Here is a 23,475-nt window from a genome sequence, read left to right as displayed (position 1 = left end):
GATTAGGCAGAGAGAGAGAGAAAGAGGAAGAGAGAAAGTAACTGGGCCATAACTGAGTGGGAATTTGAACTTGCGTCTCCTCATCCTAATCCAATGCTGGCTCTTACTTATGTATGACCAATTCCGACTGCTTCATCCTCCCAATATAAAGGGTGTATAAAAATTAAATCAGGGGTCGACAAACTTTTTCAGGAGGGGGCCGGTCCACTGTCCCTCAGACCTTGTGGGCGGCTGGACTGTATTTTGAAAAAAAGAAAGAACGAATTCCTATGCCCCACAAATAACCCAGAGATGCATTTTAAATAAAAGGACACATTCCACCTATGTAAAAACACACTGATTCCTGGACTGTCTGCAGGCCGGATTTAGAAGGTGATTGGGCCGGATCTGGCCCCCGGGCCTTAGTTTGCCTACCCATGAATTAAATTGCACTTGTAATTTTGATTCAGAAAAAGGGTGTTGCAGCTCCCAGAAGTTTGGGAAACGCTGACCTAGGCCAGGTGCCTTCAAGATATTGCTGAACTACATCCCCCATCATGTTGCCTGAGGCAGATGGGAGTTTGAACCCATCAATACCTGGCATCATGTTTTCTACCTCTGGCCTAGGCCAAGGTCCTGCTCAAGGCCTCATTCCTCCCCTCCAGCACCCAATGAACCTCTGTGAACAATAAGGCGGGCGCCCCAGCTGTGAAGAATTGTGGCTGCAGCCTCAAACATTAGCATCCCGGGCAATGAGACAAACAAACAGCTTGTTTCATTTGATATCTTAGTTTCCTTTACGCACTTATTGAGTGGCGGCCTCCACGCGATAACCCCCTGGCTTAATTGCCCTTTAAACTGGTTTTATTGCTTTAGTGCATCTTATAAAAATTAGCTTCTAAACACAAGCAGCAGCAGACAATAAAAAGGGGAGACCTGCCAATCGTCGCTTGCTAATCCTGCCAAGACCCTTCTCGCAAGCACAGAGAACGCTTCTCCGCCATGGGTCGCTACACAGGACGGAGCAGCCGGCTTTTCTTCATGTGCATTGTGACGTTTATGCTTTTTGTGGGCGAAATGGTGGTGGGCTACATAGGTAACTCCCTCTCTCTCACGTCGGACGCTTTTGCTGTCCTGTCTCACCTGATCTCTATGATCGTCGGCTTGCTGGGCGTAAGAGTCAGCCGCATTCGGTGGCACAAGAACGGCACTTTCGGCTTCCCCCGGGCCGATGTGGTGGGTGCATTTGGCAACTCTGTCTTTGCCACGGCCCTCATGTTCAGCATCCTGATCGAAGCCCTGAAGAGGTTCCTCAATCCACAGAAGACCGAAAATGCGCTGTTTGTCCTAATCGCTGGGCTTGTGGGGCTGTTCTTCAACGCGGTCAATTATGTCGTCTTTCTGGACTGTTGTTACTGCCATGACTCTTTTGACCAAGACATGGAAACAGGTAAGGAATTTTTAAAAATCACTACCTTGTCCATAACTAATACTTCTAGACATAGGTTGACACTTTATTAAAGGGTGGGGTTTTTTTGGGGGGGTTGCTCCTTGATGCAGACCCTAAACTTTTAAATACCGTAGTTCGATATGTGGCATGATCAAAAGCAGTCATGTGTTGGCCTTTTTTTAAATAACAAAAAATTATTACAATGCATCACAAGCCACAAGCTTTTTGCAAGTTACCGAGAACCACCAGTCCTTACCAGTGTGGCATTTCCTCTTATCAAAACACAACTCAGTTACATTTGGAAGCAACCCTAACTACTTCTATTGGAAATATAACTTTGAGGCTATGGATATTTTCCATTAGTTTTGATGAAATCATGGCTATTCAGCTGAGTCTATACTCTTCAGAGGTGGAATAACTGGTTATTTAAAACTAAACGAATTCTATTGCTGTTTGGTTAGTCTGAGCCTTTCCCAGAATATTTAATCAGTATGCTTTCCATTAATATTTTTCTTAGGGTACTCAATTAAAGAAGGCCCAGTGATAACAACCTTTCCTGATTTAGGTGAGTCTTGAAAATGCCTTATTCCATATGTACAGAAGTAGATACAACATATACTATTCTATACGTATGCATTGGCACTAAGAATGTGTGTGAGAGTGACTGTGTGATCAGGGCTACATTGCTGATTTGTTGCTGCTGCCGCCGCCTATTTGCGTTATGAGAAAGAGAAGCGTCATCTCACTGTTCCTTGAAATTAAGTAATCTACACTGCTGGCTGAATTCTGTCAAGAGAATAGTAGAAGTCTGGGAAAAGGCCAAACAGTAGAAATGAAAATCTGAATCCCCTAAGAGACTTTAAAAATAAATAAATCAGCGTCTGCTTAAATCATCAGGAGCTTTATGGCACATTACGTAAGTTCTGGGTCCAGAATTAAGAAGCTGCACTATAATAGGCAATATCTCTCCACTGCACTGCCAACGGGGGTCACATTTGTTCTTGCTTGAAAAAAGCTACACACATTTCTTTGGATATAACTAGTTTGTACCAATATATTATGTCAAAGGTATATGATTTCTGATTTTAATTATTGTTATGAGCCACCTCTATTGATGGCTGGGCAAGTTGCAAATGTGTTACACAATTAAAATAAAATAAAAGGTTGAAAGTTGTGTGTCGACTCTTTTTTCTCATTAGGATCTTGGGGAGAACACATAATCACTCCACTGTTATTTTCTTGGTCAACCAAGTTTGATATTATTTCAGTATTAAATGTATGCCCCACCCTTCCTCCCAAAGGAGCTCAGTGTGGCAAACATTTCGGTAATAACAAATACAATTTAAAATGAGATAAAGCAAATTTAAGAGCAAATTCTGTGTCTGGATAGGCTTGCTGAAACAGAAAGGTTTTCAGCAGGTGTCTAAAGGAGCACAGTGATGGGGCCTGCTAAATCTCTCTCTCTGGCAATTGTGTGAGTACCAATGCCCTAATACTAAAGCAGAGCATTTGAAAAGTCAGTTGTCATGCTCTACCAGGACTTGATGTTCTCCAGATCCTGTTGGCCAACAGCTCTTATCCTTGATGACCATTGGTCATGCTGGCTGCAGCTGATGGGAGTTGGAGACCAGCAACGCCTGGGATGGCTATCCCTGGACTATGCTAACATTTAGGTGTCAGAGATAATTGTTTGTCTAAACATGAACAGCTGTAGTCACTATTCTGGCCAAATAAACTTGTAGAATTGGGAGGTGTGGGAAGCAGTGGTGGCAGGTCCAGTAAATTCCCTGCCCTTTCAGCTTGAGTGGTTTCTGGAGCGTATTCATGGACCTATAGTACCTCCCCACAGTGCAGGAGCAATGGAAACCGAATGTAGAGGACACATTCCAAGCTATGCAATCCACATCTCATCACACTCTGCCCTTAGTGATAACTGTGCAGCCCGTTGACGTCAATGGACAAGCCAATTATCGCTTTCTAGCAATTAATAATCTGGTTGTTGTATAAATGGCTATTAGCCAGCTTTGCACTTTGGCCACAATTATTAAGAATCCTTCAGGGGTAACCTAGAAACAGCATGCCATCTTACAGAGTTACTGCTTTTGAACAGACTTGGAGCCAAATCACACATTCTTTTAGGTGGATATTTTTTAAAAACGTGTCCCTCAAAATGCCAAGTGGGAATCTGGCAAACAGGTGTTCAAATGCATATCTCATACAGGTACGCTTCGCAGGATTGGCTATAGCTCCTTCTTGAATATGCAAAGTTATTGTTCCCTGAGATCGTACAGGGAGCACAATTAAAAGTGCTGGTGCTTACCTTCAAAGTCCTTCAGGGATGGAATCCAGATACCTGCAGGAACACCTACTCTCATATCAACCTGCTTATAAAGTGAGCCAGTCTTTTGAGGATATCATCCAGATGCCCTACCTGAGGTAAGGTAGGTGGGACTAGAAAGGAGATCTCCTTAGTAGTGACACCGCTTGTCAAAGTCCGTCAACAAGGAAGCCTGCCTGGTGTTCACAGTATTATTATTTCAGTGTTGAGTGAAGATGCTTCCCCTCCCTGCACTATTATAGCTTTTATTATTATTACTTTGGATTTGGATCACATCCACACCATGCATTTAAAACTCTCATTCCACAATGGCTCCTTCCAAATATCCTGGGAACTCTGGTTTGTTACGTGTGCTGACCTCAAAGACCTACAATTTTCAGCACCCCAAACAAACTATAATTCCCAGGATTCTCCATGACTGTTAAAGTGCTGTAAGAGTGCCTTAAATGTAGGGTGTGCATGTGATTTCTCTGTTCTTATTCTACCTAATTTTGCAGTTATCCTTTGAAATTCGCACTTCTCTGAATTTTGCAATGCAATTCTCCGGCCGAGAATATGCACACCAAAAAGTGTGCATTAGGTAAAAGTGCACACAAAAAGGTGTGCGTAAGAAAATAATGTAAAAAGGGCATTCTGTGAGGAGAAACTGCTGGAAAAAAATATGTACGTTAGACAGAACTGCATGCAAAAATGTCTATATTAGGAGAAGCATACATGAAAGGCTATAGCTCAGTGATGAAGTATCTGTTTTGGATATAGACGTTTCCCTGGTCTAATCCCCAGAGTCTCCAGGTAGGACTGAAATCTGTCTGAAATTCTTGTGAGCCAGCACTATTCAGATTATGCTGAGCTAGCTGGACCAATGGTCTGGATTCATTATATAGCAGCTTCTTAAATTCCTATGAAAATGTATATGAATTTTTGTCAGGACCTTTACAAACTTCACAAACTGATGTGGATATGGTCAATCTGAACATAAGACAGGAAAAACACGGAGAAACCAAAATAGACCAATATGTCCATAAATCCTAAATACAATCCCGGGAGGCCGGATAGTTATATTAGACAGAGACTTGTCCAAGGCGACACAATCTTTTTGTCACAACCAAATTCCAGCCACTGTCTCATGCTTCCTTGATTTTCGTCAGTGGCTTTCTCCACAAGGATTCTGAAACTCAACTGGTTCATTGAGGATGGAGAAGTCCCTGTGCTGGGTTTGTAATTCTTGACATTGGCTTCACCATAAGCAATCAGGTGCAGGCTGTTATGGCCTGATATCATTAAGAGGGCTGAGATCTAGAAAATCCAGTAGTTACGAACCCACTGAATGGCTAAGCATGAGAACAAAAAGACAGCTATGGTCTGCCACAAACTGGTCTGCAGAACATAAGAAAGCAGGAAGAGTCCTGTTGGATCAAACCAAAGGACTATTTAGTCTAGCAGTCTGTTCTCACAGCAGCCCACAAGCAGGACCTGAGTGCAATATGATCCTAAGCAACTGGGATGCACAGATTTGCTGCCAAGGAGTGTGGTGGAGTCTCCTTCTTTGGAGGTCTTTAAGCAGAGGCTTGACAACCATATGTCAGGAGTGCTCTGATGGTGGTTCCTGCTTGGCAGGGGGTTGGACTCGATGGCCCTTGTGGTCTCTTCCAACTCTATGATTCTATGATTCTAGGTAAGATATATCCATCATGGCTAGCAGTCGTGTTGCCCCAGTTTAATCCTTGCACACATAATTAATAGTGTGACTCGAGGTTTAAGCAACAGTCAAGAGAGTAAATGATGCTAAAACTATGCTACTCACAGAATTAGTCTCTCTTTTTTTTACCTTAATGTTAAAGTCTCTCAATTTCAGTTAGATCTGCTTGATATTTCAACTGTTATTTGAATAAATGGGAACTACAAATGCTATTATTCTTTCCTCGACAGAACTTGGCAAGCCAATTTGGGATATTAAACATAACCGTAATCATATTCTTGTCTGCTACAATTTGATAAGGCAGTGTCATTTACAGCATCCACTTACAACTTGGCAGTAAAACACTATTGCCACTATCCAATCCGGCAGCATTGGAGTGAATCAATTCGGTTGGGGAACAGAAAGAAAGAATCCCACCTTCTGATGGTAAGAGCTGTTCCACAATGGAAAAGACTCTCTCAGAACGTGGTGGGCTCTTCTTCAATGGAGGATTTTAAGCAGAGGTGGCCATCGGCCATGGATGCTTTGGTTGAGATTCCTGCATTGCAGGGGGTTGGACTAGATGACCCTCATGGTCCCTTCCAACTCTACTATTCTATGACACATGCAGGATATAGTGAAGATATATCATATCTTCTTCACCAACAAGGAGGAGAGCCATTTTTCTTGTCTCAGGAGAAAATGATACTTCTTTTGTGCATGGTGGTGGGGAACAGATGCTGTTTCATTGGTTTTTGAGGACGAGAATATCATATAATGGATGAATTTTGTAACAGGCAAATAAGTGCCTAAGGTGTATGACTTGGACAATACAGAAAATGCTGCCTCTTTTTGTTGTTATGTTATATTAGGTCATGTTATATTCTGGATTATGTATGTTTTATAGATTATGTCTGAATGGGATGAGAGTGTTGGAGGTACGTGCAAATGTGTATGTGAACCCGGTCTTTGTGTGGGTGTTTTGATTTTCGTTGTTGTGTATACTGTGTATATACGGACAATGACAAATAAATTTCTAATTCTAATTCTAATTCTAAATTGTTGTTGATTTGTAAGCTTTTAGGGAAAAGAGCTATACCATTGTTTGTGATTTCAATTAGTTCCAGACTTTTTTCATGTTGTCTAATCTATGCCCATTGGACCACAATATTCCTTGACGCTGGGTAACTTTTCCTTCCATCCTGCAATGTTTAATATTGGTGAGTCACTGAATTTCAAAATAGGTTATTCAATGGCAACATTAATTCCAAATTAATTTAAGCTGATAACATTTCAAAACATGTCATCCGCTTAAGTTAATTTGGAATTACTGATGAAGATCCATCTGCAGATTTGCACCATGCATTTAAAGCACATGAGTTCCCCCCAAAGAAACCTGAAAACTGTAGCTTCTCTTTGAGCTGCAATTCCTAGTGCTCTTAACAAACTACAGTTCCCAGGATCCTTTGGGGGAAGTCAGGTCTTTAAATGTGCATTGATTGTAGTAGCATTGGATTCGTGTAATAATAATGATAATAATAATAAAAATTATAAATTTTATTTATACCCTGCCCTCCCCAGCCAGGACCGGGCTCAGGGTGGCTAACACCAAATATATGATACATTAAAAACACAATCAAACAATTAAACAAAATACATCTTAAAATTAAAATCAGGATGAAATTAAATGGCAGCCCACAAATGACAAGATAATCTTATCTAAAATACGGACTAGTCTTCAGATTTGATTCCAGCTTGTATAAGAGACAGTGAAACTGAGACGGGCATAATTGGTAATATTATAAGTAACTGCTTTTTAAAAGAATCCTTGAGCTGGAAGGAAGCAGAACATAAAGAATCCCGGGGCTTAAATGTTTTCTGGAGATGCTTATATGGGTTTGAATGAGAATATACATATTCAGAACAAGCTTTTGGGCTGGGCAAACCTGCGCTTAAACTTCTTATCCTCAAATGCTCTTTCCAAGATTATTTTATGGCCATTTTGGCTCTGGGCTCAAACGGGGCAGGGGAATCCATAAATATTGGTCAATAATTTAAGATATGATGAGCATTTGCAAATAACAGGTAGATTATAGGATCGCCAACTCTTTATGATAACGTCGAGTTCACAACCATAGCTGCAAAACATGGTCGTGAGAGCATGTGTCCGGCAACGGGGGAAAACGATACACCCTAATGTGTGTGTGGCAGCGCCCCAAATGATCCCCAGGAGGGGCAGGTGAAACCTACACCTGTCCAACATCTTCCCTATTTAAAAGCAAAGGAGGCAGAGATGCTGAGACGGCTCTTGTACCTTGGCTGGGTGCATGGCAAGCGCGTGGGCGGGGCGGCGAGTTGGCAATCGGCGCTTTTTTCCCTTTATCCTTTAGCGCTGATGGATAAGAAATTGCGGACGGGGGCAAATCTCGCCGGGCGCTGTCGGTGCAGAAGGGCGTCGGTGCCGCCCCTGCCGCGCCTCTATAAAAGCAAAGTGCAGAGTCACCAGCCGCGGCAGGGCGCGCAAAGCACTTGTTGCCAGGCGGCGGAGAGGGCGATTAGCGCCGCGCCTTCGCCTCTCTGCCCGCCGGTCCAAAGGCGCAGCCAGCCCGACGGAGGGGGCGACGGCGAAGCAACAAGCCAGCCCGGAGGCTCGCTCGGGGGCTGGAGCCCAGGAAGCCCCTCGAGGGCTTCAAGAGTAGGGGCGCCCACCCGGCAGCGCCCTCCTCTCCAAGCGCGCGCCCCTCTCCAAGCGCGCCGCTTCCCCCTTCGCCATGGGGCGCTACACGGGCCAGACGTGCCGCCTGATCTTCATGCTGGTGCTGACGGCGGGCTTCTTCGTGGCCGAGATGGTGTCGGGCTACGTGGGCAACTCCATCGCGCTGGTGTCCGACTCGTTCAACATGCTCTCCGACCTGATCGCGCTCTGCGTGGGCCTCTCCACCGGGCGCATCTCCCGCCGCCGCCGGCGCCGCAGCCCCGACGCCTCCTTCGGCTACGGCCGCGCCGAGGTGGTGGGCGCCCTCTGCAACGCCGTCTTCCTGGCCGCGCTCTCCTTCACTATCCTCGTGGAGGCCCTGCAGCGCCTGGCCAGCCCCCAGGCCATCCGCGACGCCGAGCTCATCCTCATCGTGGGCGCGCTCGGCCTCGCCGTCAACCTCGTGGGGCTCCTCGTCTTCCAGGACTGGGCCTCCTGCTGGCCCGCCTGCTTGCGACGCGGCCCGCCGGCTAAGGCCACGCCGGAGCCCAGCCTCGACGGAGACCCCGAGCCCGGCTCTGCCGCCCCCGAGGGCGCCCTGCCAGCGGCCCTCGACCTCGACCTGGAGACTGGCAGCGTGGACGGAGCAGGTGCCTCTCGGTTTCCTCCTCCATTGATCCCTCGCCTCCTTTCCTCTCTTCACCATTTTCGTTCTCCTCCTTTGCCCATTTCTGATGTTTTCCCCATATTCTCTTCTTTGGGGGGCAGATTTTTTCCATCAGTTTTCTTTGCATCAGTATAATTTGTTTCCCACCCACCTCCTTTCCTTAACTTGTACATTTTCCCACACTTCTTATTGTTATAAATCTTCTATTTATATTATGATGAATAAATATATTTATCCAGCCCTATATGCTTTCTTCCCTCTTGTTTTTCACTGCCATCCCATCACACCCCCCACTCTTGTATTGGTACTTTTTTGTTTTATTTATATTACTTTTATACCTCACTTTTTCTCTGGGGAGTGGTACGCACTTCTCCTCGTCTCCATTTTGTCCTCACAGCAACCCTGTGAGGTAGGTTAGGCTAAGAGATAGGGAACCAAGATCCTCCAGTGAGCTTTTTGGCCAAGTGGGCGTTTCAAAGCCCATCATTCCAACCACCACACTGGCTCTCTTTATTTTTAAATCCTCCCTCAGCTTTCCCTACTCTTAATTTCTCTTTCCAACCTCTCTTTCCTCCACCTCCATCTAGTCTCTCGGTGATATGAACACAGGCCAAGTACAAAAAAATGTGCAGATTTTACTGTAAAATGCCAGTTAAAAGTGGGTATAGTTAAATAACTTCTAATGTTATACTGACTTTTAGGTAGATTAGATGAGGCAGATTTTCCATGGCATCATCAGCTTTCTGGTTTGTTATTTTTCTCTCCACACTTTTCTCTTTCTCTTTTTTACACCTTCCCCCCTTCTTTTCTATTCCTTCCTGTTCCCTTCTTTCATGTTTATTGGCCCTCCTTTCATTATTGGTGTCCTTCCCTAACAATATTTTCTCTCTGTGTTAGTTTCTTTTTCTTCAAATACTTTTTTTGGGAGGGGGATTTTGTTTTTGCACTTTGTCCTTTTGCTCATGAAATATTTTTTTTTTCTTTTACCGACAAAAAAAAATTTGTGTGGGAGTTTGCAGAGCTTTTAAGCACAAATAAATAACCGCGATTTATATGTATTGGAGTTTGTTTACTTTCCGCGTTTCCATGAAATTATGCATCAGCTACTAGTTATGATTGCACGTGTGTTGTCTGCATGCAGGCGTGGGAGGGTCATTGCTAAAACGTCTGGTACCGTTTAAGATTTAAGTTGGTTTTGAAAAGATTGGTGTTTTTTCTGTTTGTAGAACTTATACACAACACAGCGTTTCTTCTTTGAATGCAGGTGACACCATAAATACCCAGAATAAGCCCGAAGATGAGGTGATACAGAAAAAAGAGAAAAAATCTGAAGCTTTGAATATCAGAGGTAATACAGGATAGACAGCTTACCCAATTTTGGGGGACCCTCTTTATTGGCGACCTATTCCGGTTTATTCCCACCGTTTCTAAATACATTTATAGTACAAGATCAGTGGCGTAGGAAGGGGGCAGCGGAGGGGGCGATCTGCCCCAGGTGCCACTCTGGGAGGGGTGACAAAATGGCCCCTGCCTCCCCCCAGCTGTTTTTGAGCGGCTGAGGGCGCCTGCAGTCTGTATGGTGCCGCTCGCGTGGCGTCCATATGGGCTGCCACTCTCGCAAGTGGTGGCCATATGGGTTGCATCTTGCACAGTGACCGTATGGGCTGCCGCACATGCACAGTCCATATGGGGTGCTGCTCGCGCAGCAGCCTGTATGGTCGCCGTGCAAGAGGCAGCCCGTACAGCCACCGCGCGAGAGAGCGGCAGCCCATATGGACTGCGCCTCCCCTCGTGCCAGAGAGGGTTCCTCCGCCACTGTACAAGATATCAATAAACCATATTTAATCCAACAGGTTATTAAATTACTGACCAAATATAAAGAATACAGATAGACTATAGCTGCTCAGATGCAGCCAAGTTGACTCCTGGAAGGCCAAGTTTAGAATCCTTTACACATGATGATGTCCATGTATCTGACGCATTAACAATATCAAATGATCCAGCTTTCGGCTTGTGGTCAAAGAGCTTAGGGACCGCCACATTTTATTTTTTACTTACACAGGCATAGGAGAAAATAAGTGTGTGAAGATCATGTGCCCATGCGCTTTACTGCATGAATATAGTCTTAACCGTGTGTCCATAAGTGACTGTGGAGGCCATTGGGAAGCCACACTAGATGGTGGTTTCTCACTATGTGTACATGTGGCAAAATGGACTCATTGCAGTCTTCACACTTTGTCACTTGCATCGCTGAGCAGCCATCTAAGTAAAATTTCACTTATAATGTCCTCTATAGTTTGCTTTTCCATTCTTAAAGCTAATGCTTTGAATCTAATACCAGTACTCACATGAATGTAGTCATTCTGTGATGACATTAGGAATTATGGGTCTAGGTCACATGTGAAAGCGGAACCTGGATTTTAATATTGTCCTATTTATAAAAAGTTAGGTTCAAAAGCAAGCTTTGATTGAGCTCTGGTTGACATCTACTGCCTTTGAACCACCCAAAATCTGATCATCAAAGCAAATGTTTCTCCTGTCCTTTATTTCAGGTGTTCTTTTGCATGTGATGGGGGATGCTCTTGGCTCAGTTATCGTTGTAGTGGCTGCTTCCATATTCTATGCACTTCCTCTGGACGAGAACACCCCATGCAACTGGGAGTGCTACATTGATCCAAGCCTGACCATAATTATGGTGATCATCATACTCTCATCAGCCTTCCCGCTTATCAAGGAGACGGCAACAATCTTACTGCAGATGGTTCCCAAGAGTGTTAATATGCAGTTGCTGAGTAAGTTGCATTTTACTGCTGAAGCACTTAAAAAGCCAGTGTTATTCCTGGAATTACATTTCTGGATTATGCACCCCACCACCAGCTCTACATTCTCAGGAGCTTTGAGAAACTGACTCACATGGTGGTGTCTTAGCAACATGACTCAAATCTTGGTGGATTAGTGAAAGCATGCATTTCGAGAACACAGTACTCATGCAAAACAGCAGGCGTTGAGCTGCTGTTCCCTGAAATCACTGCATACATCTATAGATGTAAGAAGGTAGAAGGATAACAGTTAAGTGCCCGAGAGCATTGTTAGTTGGGCAGGATAAAAATAAATCTTTTGCCTTATGCACACACTCAGACCATGTGAAGGTTGGGGGGCTTTTTTGCTTTAGAACTTAAACTTGTGCAGAAACTCCCAGTTTCCAAGACATTTTTTCCCCAGAGTTACAAAGTTAGGGTTTGTGTTTTTAATGTGAATTTTGTAGGCTTTGAGGGGCAGTATAGTTCTCTCGTCCCATGGGGATAACTTTCCAACCTCATGCAAGGCATAAATAATCCAATGCTGGGTTTCCTAAAATTATGCTGGTACCTAATCCATACAGATACTTGCCATTTAGCAGGGTCTACATTTGATTCAATCAGCTAATGTTTCCAGAACTTGTGCTCCACTTCACTGTTTTCCTATCGTGTGTGGTGCTGTGCTGATGCCCCTGCAGCCCAGGAAGACTCTAGGCATAGTTTGGCATGGCCCAGTTGTTCTGCTTCTTCCAGGAATGTTTTGGATCTGGCCATGACCCTCCCATAAAATGTATTTGTCCTGGAAGGTTCTCTCTGCTTTTGCTGAACAGTGTTTCTGATCAAATCACTGCTGCCAGTAGACCCTTCATGAAATCTCATTGAGTTTATTTTCTGCTTGTTTTTATTGTCCTCCCTCCCCACCAAACAGCAAACAAGCTTCTCGAAGTGCCAGGCATTACAAGCATTCACGAGGTGCACGTCTGGGAGATGGTCAGTGGGAAGAACATTGCCACCCTCCACGTCAAATGCCACACCAGTTCCGATTACCAAGACGCTTCGCAGAAGATGAGGGAGTTGTTCCACGAAGCGGGGGTCCACTCAGTCACCATCCAGCCAGAGTACACCGACCAGAAGAACCCTGAAGTCCTATGCAGCACTCCGTGCATCTCCAGAGCTTGCGACCCGCAGCTGTGCTGCAGCCAGCAGGAAGCGGCCCTGGCTGAGGTCAACGGCTACAACGAGAAGAAGAGCAGCCTGTCTCCCTCGCTGCACAAAGTCTTCCACAGGAAAGACGTGGTGGAGATTCCCAATGAACCCATGTGGGCCGAGGAGCCCGTCAAAAAGCACAGCTGCTCAAAGGACAGTTACAAAGAAGCAGGCGATGGCAAGCCCTATATAAATAGCACACAATTCTAGGCAGCTTGGGCTCGCGCTTGGCGACTGCTGTTCATCTAGGGCAAAGTTATCCTTGGCAATGCCCCCTTGGCTAAAAAGCTGCTGGCAAGCACTTGCCACAGGCCTGGGGAGTGGCGTTTGACAGCTGGGTGTCCAATGCATAACATAAGAGGGCATCTAGAGCAGGTGTTCTTGGCTTGTATCTAAAGGTCTAGCTGTGCAGTTAGAAGGCCCTTCTATCCATGCAGCCACTGGTACCTTCAGCCCTGCAATGCTGAAATGAGGGACATCCCAGGAAACAGAAGTGCCTTTTAGCCATCCCTTGTCTTCAAGGAGTGTTTCTGGCATTTGCCAAATATGCCCAGTGCCATTTTGACACTTAATTCCTTTTCCTCCAGGGGTAAATACCTTACGGCTGAGCACACTGGTTTTTTAACTCTGCCTTTACCGAAATGTGGTGCTCGTTGCAGGTCTCTTAGTTCCCTTTGATTGGGCTGCCCCAGAGCACCATTATGAAGGAATGAGAGTAGGTGGTAGTTTCATTAGTCTTGTTTTCAAATGCCTCTTGTTTACTTGAAATTAGAAGTGGGATTTCCGGAAAAGTGGGGTGGAGGGCACCAAGTGGGGGAAAGGCTGGCCTAAGGGATTGCTAGGCAGGTTTACCTGAACACTGGCAGTGAACTATGGTTATAATTCACCAAAGTATTGCTGCTCTGTATTATCAGTTGAAAGCACCGTTGAAACAAATGATTATCTCTCCTGCCTGTGTATTTTCCTGCCATTTCAGTGAATGAATGTATGGATTTTCGTAGCATGAGTTGAGACTGTTGTGTTTTAGTATGTGTCCATCTGTAATATTGATTTGATTTTTTTGTATACAGGTTATATATTTATATTCCCCCCAATCATATCTTAAATAGCATAACTTCTTAACTGTACTCTGCATATTTCCAAAATAACAAACATATTTTGTTTGAGGGGTGATGGTCAGTGTCGTTCCTATTTCCAAAATGTCCGCCGCAAATAAACATGTCATATATCTTACTTGGAAATATAGATCATGTTCCTACTCATTCTTTCCCCTTTAAGAAATGGGCACCTCTTGCAATTGTGTCTGTGTGCAAGTGAGAGGTTTCACCAGCTTCAAATATCCATGTCAGTGAGTTAACACCAGGGAATATAGAAATCTTCAGGATACATGTTTGCCAAAGAATGTCTGTGGCAGCTTGATACAATCCATCCAAGACAACTCTCAGGAGAAGCAAGGGTTTTGACTATTATACTGCTCTAACTTTTGCAGATCAGGAAGAGTCGTCAAGATTCCCCCCTTGCCAAAAAAATCAAATTTGTTGTACCTTCTTATAGTTTCTATAAACATGCAATTGCATGTGCTGCTTTGCTCCTAGAGCGGCTCCTAGCACTTGACCTGTTGTTGTTCTCACCCATGGGTTTTTGTTCTGCAAAACCATTGTCCAAGTCTTATTTTTTCAAAACACGATATACTGGTCAGCCCTGGGCGTGTCCTCAGGTTCAGTTCCTGGCATCTCCAAGTAGGACTTGGGAAAGGTTCTTGTCTCTAACCTTAGAGAGCCTTACCAGTCAATACTGAGCTGGATAGACCAATAGTCTATTTGGAATAAGGCAGCTTCCTGTGTTCCACTTCCTACTCATCATCTCAAAATTTTCTTTAGCTTTGAAAGAAGTGGGTGGATTGTCCATCCTCATTTATAGAATGTTTTGATCCATGACCTCTTATTTTTTGCTTTAAGCACATTCCTGCACATGTAAGGATTTCATTCTGCCGCGATGGAAGCCATCCCGCGATGAAGAAAGCCACAGGGTTGTTGCTATACCCTTACAAATGTGTACTATAAATTACAATAGAACATTGTCCCCCCCCCGGGGGGGGGATTCTAAGTGGACTGGCCAGCTTCCTGGTACAATCAAAATTTGCAATCAAGCCCTCTAAACTCTAAATTTTGCCACATCCTGAAATTTTAACACACATATCGGGTAGCACATTTCAGTAAGATTTAGTTCTCTTTGCAGGCTTCAGTATGGCCATGATATCTTACGGTTATGATGAGGTGACTGAGTCCTTGATTCTTAATGTTGAGATGCATGGATTGAAAGCTGCATGAATCTTAACCAAAGTATTCTAAAGATTTCTATAGTTTCTGCCAAATATGGTCTCAATCCAAGCGCTTTGTTTGGGACAGTTGCTGACATTTAAAAAATCATTTACACAGGTAATGAACTGCCAAGAAAGTGGTTGTGTATCATCTTTTCAATGTGCTCTCTTCACTGTATGAAGGTTTATGTTATAACTTCTTGTGAAGTTACCTCTTGCCTGTATAATATGTGGACTCTCTGGAATATATTTCTGTTTGGAATAATAATGTTTTACCTGACACATCTAATTCTGCATCTAATTAAAAACCTTGGCTTGTATATATGCTTTTGTGAACAAAACACTGGTGCAAACTTTCTCCACATGCCTTGTGAATTTTATATGTTGAAGAAGAAAAAGTTGGATGCTGTAAATAAAGTGTTTTTTTTAAGTAAACACCTTGTGTCTACGAAAAATAAAATCTTTTAAGGCCTTGTTCTCACTAGATATTTTGTGCTTGGGTGTGTATATGGAAGTACAAATACAATGTCAGGTAAAATTTGGTGTCTGTGCCAAAGGAATTCTGCCCTTACGTAGTATTTTAAGGGAATATGCCGCAATTTTCACATGTATCAACATTATAAGAGGCATGCATATTTTGGACGATTTGGCAAATGGTGTCTCAGTGCTGTTGTAAGTTTGGAAGGGTGAGATAACAATTGCCTGGTGTTTGAAGCTGAGTACAGCCACAGTTCATACACACCCTGTGATCTGATAAATGCTGCTGTTTGGTGCATTCCCCCTCAAACAGGTTTTTAACCAATTTGAAAATTTAAGCAAAAACCGCTTGCCATGGCATTGGGAATGTGGTGTGTGGAGGATATGGGGAGGGGGCTTAGCTGGGTGGGAATGGGCTTGGAGCATTACTAGTTCTAATTGGTTTTATAGAATCGCAGAACCACAAAGTTCAAATTGACTTTGGGAGTTAACATATGCAACAGACAGCTGTTTCTTTTACAAAGGACCTCCCTACTCCCAAACCACAAGCCATGTGTTCTTCAAAAATTGTATACCAGATTCTTGTTTTCAAAGTTTCTTACTCTTCCAGATGGAGGGTGTGACACTGCTAGTTCCTGCTCTGATCTCATAGCTCAATGCCTCATCCGTTATCTTGCATTTCCAGTCTGCACTCTGCAGGCTTGTCCAAACCCTTTTTTATTTTCCTAGTTGGGTCTCGTTATCATCCAGCTAAGACTGAAGCTTTAGTGTGGGCTCTTCCTTTTGCAAATACCACAAAAGCACAATAGTCAGAATCAGGTGGCATGCACACCAGTCAACCCCAGTTTTGAGTGAGAAGATACGAAGAAGGTTTCATAGGTGCCTTCAGCTGATAAGGCCCTGGGAGCACCAGGAACTCTTGTGTTATTGTCAGGGACTGGGCAGAGGACGAATGGTGGAGACCGCCTCCCCATCCTGACCCTTCCAGGGAGAAGGAAGAGGAAGACAGTACAGTGGTACCTCTGGATGCGAACGGGATCTGTTCCAGAGCCCCGTTTGCATCCTGAAGCGAATGTAAGATGCGACTGCGAGTGCGCGGGTCGCGTTTCGCCGCTTCCGCGCATGTGCGTGATGTCATTTTGAGTGTCTGTGCATGCGCGAGTGGCGAAACCCGGAAATAAGCTGAAATAAACCCAGAGCGCAACCCAAAAATAAGCTGAAGCGTATTCATCCTGAGGTATGACTGTACAGATTTACAACAGGGGGTTGAGGAAGGTAGCAGCTCAGAAGCAGATGAGGGGAAAAGTTGGGAAATCATGGGAGAGCCAAAGCATGACACATTGTTATTAGAAAGCATTCCAGACCCTCCATCTCCCAGAACCCGGTGGGTCTTAAAAGTAGGAGAGCAAAGAGCTCAAAGGCAGAGGGCACTTAGCACTTGTAGAAGAGGTGCTAATGATGATGATGAATGAGGACGTGGGAGAGATGGGGGTGGGGTGGAGATTCACTTGGGACAATGCCATTATCCAAGAGGATGGGTTCTATAGCATCTCTCTGTAAGGTTTGAAATAAAAAAGGACTGTAAGAAACTTTTCCTTGTCTTTATACTTGTTGGGAATCTGAATACGTGCAGCTACTCACACAAAGTCAATTAGGGTTTGGCAGACAGCCAAGGCAATATGGAGTAATCTGAATGGTGATACAGAGGCATGGAGACAGCTCCATGATTGGTCAAGCTCTCTCACGGGAATAATGATTAATGGCCTACTAACTGGAATGTGTGTTAGTATGAGTGTAGGAGTTGAGAGTTGTAAGTCGTGTATGAGAGAGCTAGCTAAAGATCCGTGTTCTGTTCTGTTCCTGTAAATAGTCCACTGTATATAATAAACACCTAACTACAAGTTCCTGGTTTCTGCTTTGTCCATCCTGTCTGCAGCCAAGTTGCCAATTGTTTTCGTGAATTCTGCGTTTACTCTGCTAGGTCTGGCTAAGGTCCTGCAACTAGTCAGAAAGTTGCAAAACGCCAACAGGTTATGCCAATAATACTTTCCTGGGCAACCAGCCGGGAGCCGTTGACAGCATCCTGACAGTTATGAGGATTCTGATTGTGATGAACTTTCTATGCATGGCCTGGTTGGGGCAGGAGCAGGTGGGTCCAGCAGACTCATGGGGTGGGGCAGAGCTAGCCTGCAGGGCCCCACAATCTCTACTTGCATTACTGTAACCTGTTCAAGTATAATGTCTAAACAGGGCTTCTTGGGCATTGAATTGCACACGGAACCACCATTCTTGGACCCCTTTCTTCCAGTTATTGTGGCAAGCAGTTTCCTGCAGTTCCTTAACTAGTTTTGCAACTCATTTGCACACAATGCAACTGTCACCATCTTTGCCAGGGCCGACTCAAGATTTTTTTGTGGCCTGAGGCAAAGAACCAGATTGCACTCCCTCAGTCTACATACAGTTGGGACTCCTATCTCAAACATGGCAAGGGGACAACATCCTTCACCACACCATTAGGCAACAGGTAGTTGACTCAGGAGGTGAGGAACAGGCTAGCTTAGGGAGGACAGGAGGGCATTTGTGAGACTGGTGTTGCCCACCAGCATCTGCCACCAGAGGCAGATACATCACTCTGCCTAATGGTAGGGCCAGTCCTGCTCTTTTCCTCAAGTTATGCAGACTTTCCTGACCTCTCTTTTCCCCCACTCACCTTTCAGGTGGACCTGCTTTGCATCTGTTATATAATCATAATCTATCTCTTCCCCCACCCTCTCCTCTCTCTTTCCTCCCCCTCTTCCTCTCACACACATGATGGACAAATATGTCAATTTCATTTTCTCTCAGTTTCTCATTTTCCAATCTTTTTTCAGCTCACATTTTCACACATTTGTATTTTTTAAAAGTCCTTGTGAAAATTCATTTTAGTGTGAATATATTCTTATGCTCATTTGTATGCAATTCAGCCCCTTTTCGCAAAACCATTTCCTTAATATCATGCACCCCCCCCCCCGATATGTGCATTTTAACACATACTTTACCCAAGTATATAAATTTTGGGGCACATTAATTGGCTAAAGAACTGCACTGCCACTGCAAAATTCAGAGAAATGCAAATTATGAAGAATGGCTGTGTGTTGCTTCATATATTCTTCCAGAAAATGTGAATTAGTTATTTAAATGAGCTCAGAATCAAATCCACCCCCCAATTCCTCTCACAATTTTATCCCATTCTTTTTGTTTTTATTACAGAGTCATATAGCAGCACCACTTTTTAAATTATGGTACATGCCTATCAAACACCTGCAATCAGTTCATAAATCTGGTAGTGCCACATAATGTACTCTCTTGGTTTCAGAACCAGTTTGCTGGGCATTCTGAGGCTGTGATATATTTCACTGCTGGTGATGGCGAGAGTGGCAGAAAGCAAGTTGTCCTGGATTGTGTATTGTGCGGGATCCAGACTTGGTCATGCTTAGAGTAGACCTATTGAAACCAATTTAGTCATGGGATAACTCAAGTGCCATTGATTTCAATGGGTTCACACTGAGCGCAGGATCCAACCCTCTGTGTTTAAAAAGAGAAAAGAAAAACACTTGTAGGCAAATTCTTAAGAAAAGGCTGATGTTTGCAATTTGTAGAAATGAAGGATAGGCAGAAAGGTAGACCAATGGTCCACAGACCAATTTCTCATAGGCTGCCTTGTTGCTTGGATTGTTGCCAAGGATGCTAGCTAGGGATGATGGGAGTTGTAGTCCAAAAACAGCTGGAGACCCAAGTTTGGGAAACCATGGGTTAGAGAAAGGGTGGTAACAGGACAGAGGTACCGTATTTTTCACCCTATAGGACGCACTTTTCCCCCTCCAAAAATGAAGGGGAAATGTGTGTGTGTCAGGGGTTCAGGAGCAGAGGCACAGGATAAGGAGGAAATGGAGAGTGAAGGGGAGGAGTCCGAAGGAAATGTCAGCGATGACAGCGATCCGAGGTCTCTGAGTCTTTCCAGTGAATCGGACGATTCACAGAAAGGAGCCCCCATGGTCAGGGCAAGGGGAGTGCCCAGGGGAACACCTCGGGAAGAAGGGGGCAGAGGGGACTCAGAGAGTAGCAGTTGGAAATCAGGGCCCACGTCCCCCCCAGAGTGCAGTAGGGGGGAGGAGTCCCAGGCATCGGGATCAGGTGGCGCGCTGCCAGCGGGAGAACATGAGGCAGGATTGACCACACCTCCGTCGGGGAGTGAGGAAACGGTCATCAGGAAAGTTAAACGCGCGCGCGCGCCAAGTTCAAATGTACAGGAGGGAGGCACAGTTGGCAGCCCGGGAAGAGAGCCAGGTCCTAAAGCCCGCCGAAGAGAGCGGGAGGAGTCAGGGGGGTCATCGTCAGCCTCAGAAGAATCCAGGGAGACAGGGGCACCGGAGGGCAGCAGGACCCAGAGGAGAAAGAAGAGGTGGAGTAAAGCTAGAGTCTTAAACTGGTGCACAGGGGGCGGAGACTCAGATGGAGCTTCGCCGGTCTAAAGCCTAGACGTAGAGCTGGAGCGCTGCGGCGGGAAATGGAAACTGTACTTCAATAAAGACTTTTGTACATAAATACCAGCCAGCGTTGGTCCTCTGTGAGCTGGGACCAGGAGCCAGCCCTGACAGTAAGCTCCATCTCACGAAAGATTTTCCACCAAGAACCTCGCAACGTGAGTCTACGTAGCGAGGGGAGAGAAGTGGTGCTTTGCGAGCTCACAAGGATCAGACAAGATGACTACAGAACAGGAATGGACAGACCTGCGAAATGCTGTGGTTCAACTCAACGCAGAGGTGCGTGCCTCCAAAAAAAGGGAAGAGGAAATGGATACAGTCTGCAAGGATCTCCAAGCCAGGTTGGACATGCTTTCTAGACAAGGGCAACTGGGACCCAAACCAGAGGGCATAGGGCTGGGGAAAAGGGGAGGCAGCCTGGTATCCCATTTCGACGGGAGTTTACCACAGTACCCTAATTTCCGAGCAGACTTGCTCTTTGCGCTGAATCTGCTGGAAAAGGACTTTAGAGATGAAAGAGAAAAAGTGGGGTTTATCCTATCCCATTTGCATGGGGAAGCCAAAGCGTGGCTGAGAAATTTATGGAGAGATAATGATCCGGCGCTCCAAGATGCGGATGCGTTCATTAAAGCTATGGATTCATGTTTTTTATCAAAGATAGACATCGATATTGCCAGAAGAGACATACATGGTCTCAAACAAGGCAGTATCATGCCCGCTTTTTTGCATTAGTCCACGCGCTGGGGTGGGAGAAGAATTCTGCTCCAGTCAGAGACCTTTTCTGGGAAGGATTGAATGGAAATGTGAAAGATGAGATTGCAAGGGGAGAGAGACCTAAGACCACTCAACAAGTAGTTCAAAGGGCGCTGGAAATCGGGGTGCGTTTGGAAGAACGCCCATGGAACAGAGACGACGGGCGTTGGGGACGTACACCAGCGAAAGCACCTCCCCTTTTTCCCAAAGATGCAGCGCGTGCGCAATCCACACCCCCCCAAGGAGGGGGGGAAGAACCGATGGAAATTGGAGGTGCCAGGGCTCAGTCAGCTACCAGAGCCTTACCACCGGGAGCAGCCAAAACGAAGCTTCCTAGAGGGAACAGGAAGTGCTACATCTGTGACAGTGCTCAGCACATGGTGAAAGAGTGTCCCCAGAGGCTCCATAAGCACACTGCAGCCTCTGCAACAGTATCAAACACAGCTTACCAGGGAGAACCACTGCAGGGAAACGGCAGAGTCTGGCTGGAGGAAGAAGCACTGGGGTCCAGCCAGACAAGTCAGTGAAGCAATCCCCAGAGATTTTGCAGCCCACAGACCCCCTCCCACCCAAACCAGTGGTGCAGCTTACAGCGTTGCTTCAACTGCCCAATGGACTCACTATGGAAGTGCAAATTACCATTGACTCTGGGAGTAACGCGGACTTTATAGGACTGGATTTCATTCAAAAGCACAAAGTAGCACTACTGCCGGCCACGCTGCCTTTGCAGGTGGTCACGGTGGATGGCAGGGAATTGCTGGGGGGGCAAGTGGTGCACCAAACGCCTCCCATGGTGATGCAAATTGGCAATCACCGAGAAGTCATCAGCTTCAATGTCACCCACCTGTCAGACACGCCTGTAGTATTGGGCATGAGTTGGCTGCACAGACACAGTCCAGCGCTGGCGTGGTAACAGCGCCAACTGACCTTCGGCTCCTCCTACTGTGCGGAAAACTGCATTCTGCCTGACCAGGAAGGGGGAGAAGATGACCTGCAGCTACAATTAGGAACGCTGCAAGCAGTGCCACTCAAGTATGCAGCGTTTTTGGAGGTTTTCTGCGAGAAAGAAGCGGACAAGCTGCCTCCCCACCGGCCCTATGACTGCAAGATTGACCTCCTGCCTGGGGCGACGCTGCCAACAGGGAAACTGTATTCCATGTCTGAAGACGAGATGCAGGAACTCAGGGAGTTCATAGACCTCAACTTGAAGCGCGGTTTCATCCGGGAGTCGAAGGCAGTGGGGGGCAGTCCTGTATTCTTTGTGAAGAAGAAGGACACGCCCCAAAAAAGACTTGTGGTAGACTTCAGAATTTTGAATTCCAGAACCAAGCCCACGGCCTTTCCCATGCCCAAAATAGACGACCTGCTGGCAACGGTGAGGAAAGGACGCGTTTTCACAAAGTTGGATCTGCGAGGGGCGTACAACTTGATCCGCATACGGGAGGGCGACGAGTGGAAGACTGCCATGTTCACGCCCCTGGGCACCTATGAATACAGAGTTATGCCCTTTGGATTACAAAATGGCTCTCACTGTTTTCAAGCCTTCATGCATCACGTACTGGCGGGTCTCCTCTACAAGAAATGCGTCTGCTTCCTGGACGACATCCTGATATTCTCAGAATCGGAGGAGACCCACGAGGGAGACGTCAAGGAAGTTCTGCAGCGACTGCAGGAGCATAGGCTGTACGCCAAGCTGGAGAAGTGCCAGTTCGACAGGAAGGAGGTAGATTTCCTGGGCTACAAGTTGTCGGACAAGGGGCTAGCCATGGACAGCGCCAAGGTTCGAGCAGTGTTGGACTGGAAGAGCCCGCGCAACCGGAAGGAGGTCCAGCGGTTTGTGGGTTTCGCCAACTTTTACCGCAAGTTCATCAAGGGGTTCGCGATGCAGACAGCGGCCATTACAGACACGCTCAGCTCCAAGAAGAAGAAATTCATCTGGACGGAGCAAGCGGAGCAGTCCTTTCAGAACCTCAAGCGTCTCTTCTCCTCCGAAGAGCAGCTACTGCACGTGAATCCCAGCAGACCGATGAGGGTTGAAACGGACGCCTCGGACAGAGCCGTGGGAGCTGTACTGTTGCAGCAGGACCCGCAGGGGAACTGGAGACCGTGCGCCTTCTACTCTCGAAAGCTCAGCAAGTCAGAGCAGAACTACACCATCTGGGACAGGGAGTTGCTGGCCATTCATGCAGCATTCAAGGCGTGGCGGCACTTCCTCATCGGAGCCAAACACACAGTGCAGGTTCGCACGGACCATAAGAACCTGGAGTACTGGCGCACGGCAAGGTTCCTGAACCAGCGGCACATACGGTGGGCGGAGTTCTTTGCAGATTTCGACTTCCGGATAGAGTACATCCCAGGCGACAACAACATCATGGCAGATGCACTGTCCAGGAAGCCGCAATACCTCGAAGAGGTGGCACCAGCAGCGGCCAAGCACATTTTTGCACCGGAAGCGTGGGCGTGCGCTTCAGCAACCGTGGACCTGGAAGCTGTACGTCGAGCGCTGCAGGAAGACCCCTTTGCACAAGCCAAGATGGAGGAGGTGCACAAGGGCACGGCGAAGGACGATGAGTTCCAGATACACGACGGAT

The 23,475-nt window shown here is 45.9% G+C and overlaps 1 protein-coding gene across 2 annotated transcripts; it reads left to right on the top strand.

Moving 5' to 3' along the window:
* The first annotated feature begins 895 nt into the window (after positions 1-895).
* Positions 896-15,566, top strand: SLC30A10 (solute carrier family 30 member 10). 2 transcript variants are annotated; one of them, XM_083433356.1, is made up of 5 exons: positions 896-1,429; positions 1,947-1,994; positions 10,072-10,155; positions 11,360-11,599; positions 12,534-15,566. In XM_083433356.1, exons 1-5 carry the CDS (start codon positions 982-984, stop codon positions 13,019-13,021), a joined length of 1,308 nt encoding a protein of 435 aa, XP_083289482.1. In that variant the 5' UTR covers positions 896-981; the 3' UTR covers positions 13,022-15,566. The 2 variants fall into 2 exon arrangements, with proteins under 2 accessions (XP_083289482.1, XP_083289481.1); XM_083433355.1 differs by lacking the exons at positions 896-1,429; positions 1,947-1,994 and adding an exon at positions 8,000-8,790.
* Positions 15,567-23,475: the final 7,909 nt, after the last annotated feature.

This window comes from Podarcis tiliguerta (assembly GCF_965153285.1).
Source record: "Podarcis tiliguerta genome assembly, chromosome: 3".
Classification (NCBI taxonomy): domain Eukaryota; kingdom Metazoa; phylum Chordata; class Lepidosauria; order Squamata; family Lacertidae; genus Podarcis; species Podarcis tiliguerta.
This window is presented reverse-complemented; position numbering and strand designations above follow the sequence as displayed.

What these genes read in the sequence shown, in the direction of transcription:
- SLC30A10 (XM_083433355.1), top strand. Translation starts at nt 8,217, where the DNA reads ATGGGGCGCTACACGGGCCAGACGTGCCGCCTGATCTTCATGCTGGTG. An exon ending in TGAAGCTTTGAATATCAGAG is followed by an intron (nt 10,156 to 11,359) that starts GTAATACAGGAT and finishes CCTTTATTTCAG; the next exon opens with GTGTTCTTTTGCATGTGATG. An exon ending in TGTTAATATGCAGTTGCTGA is followed by an intron (nt 11,600 to 12,533) that starts GTAAGTTGCATT and finishes CCCACCAAACAG; the next exon opens with CAAACAAGCTTCTCGAAGTG.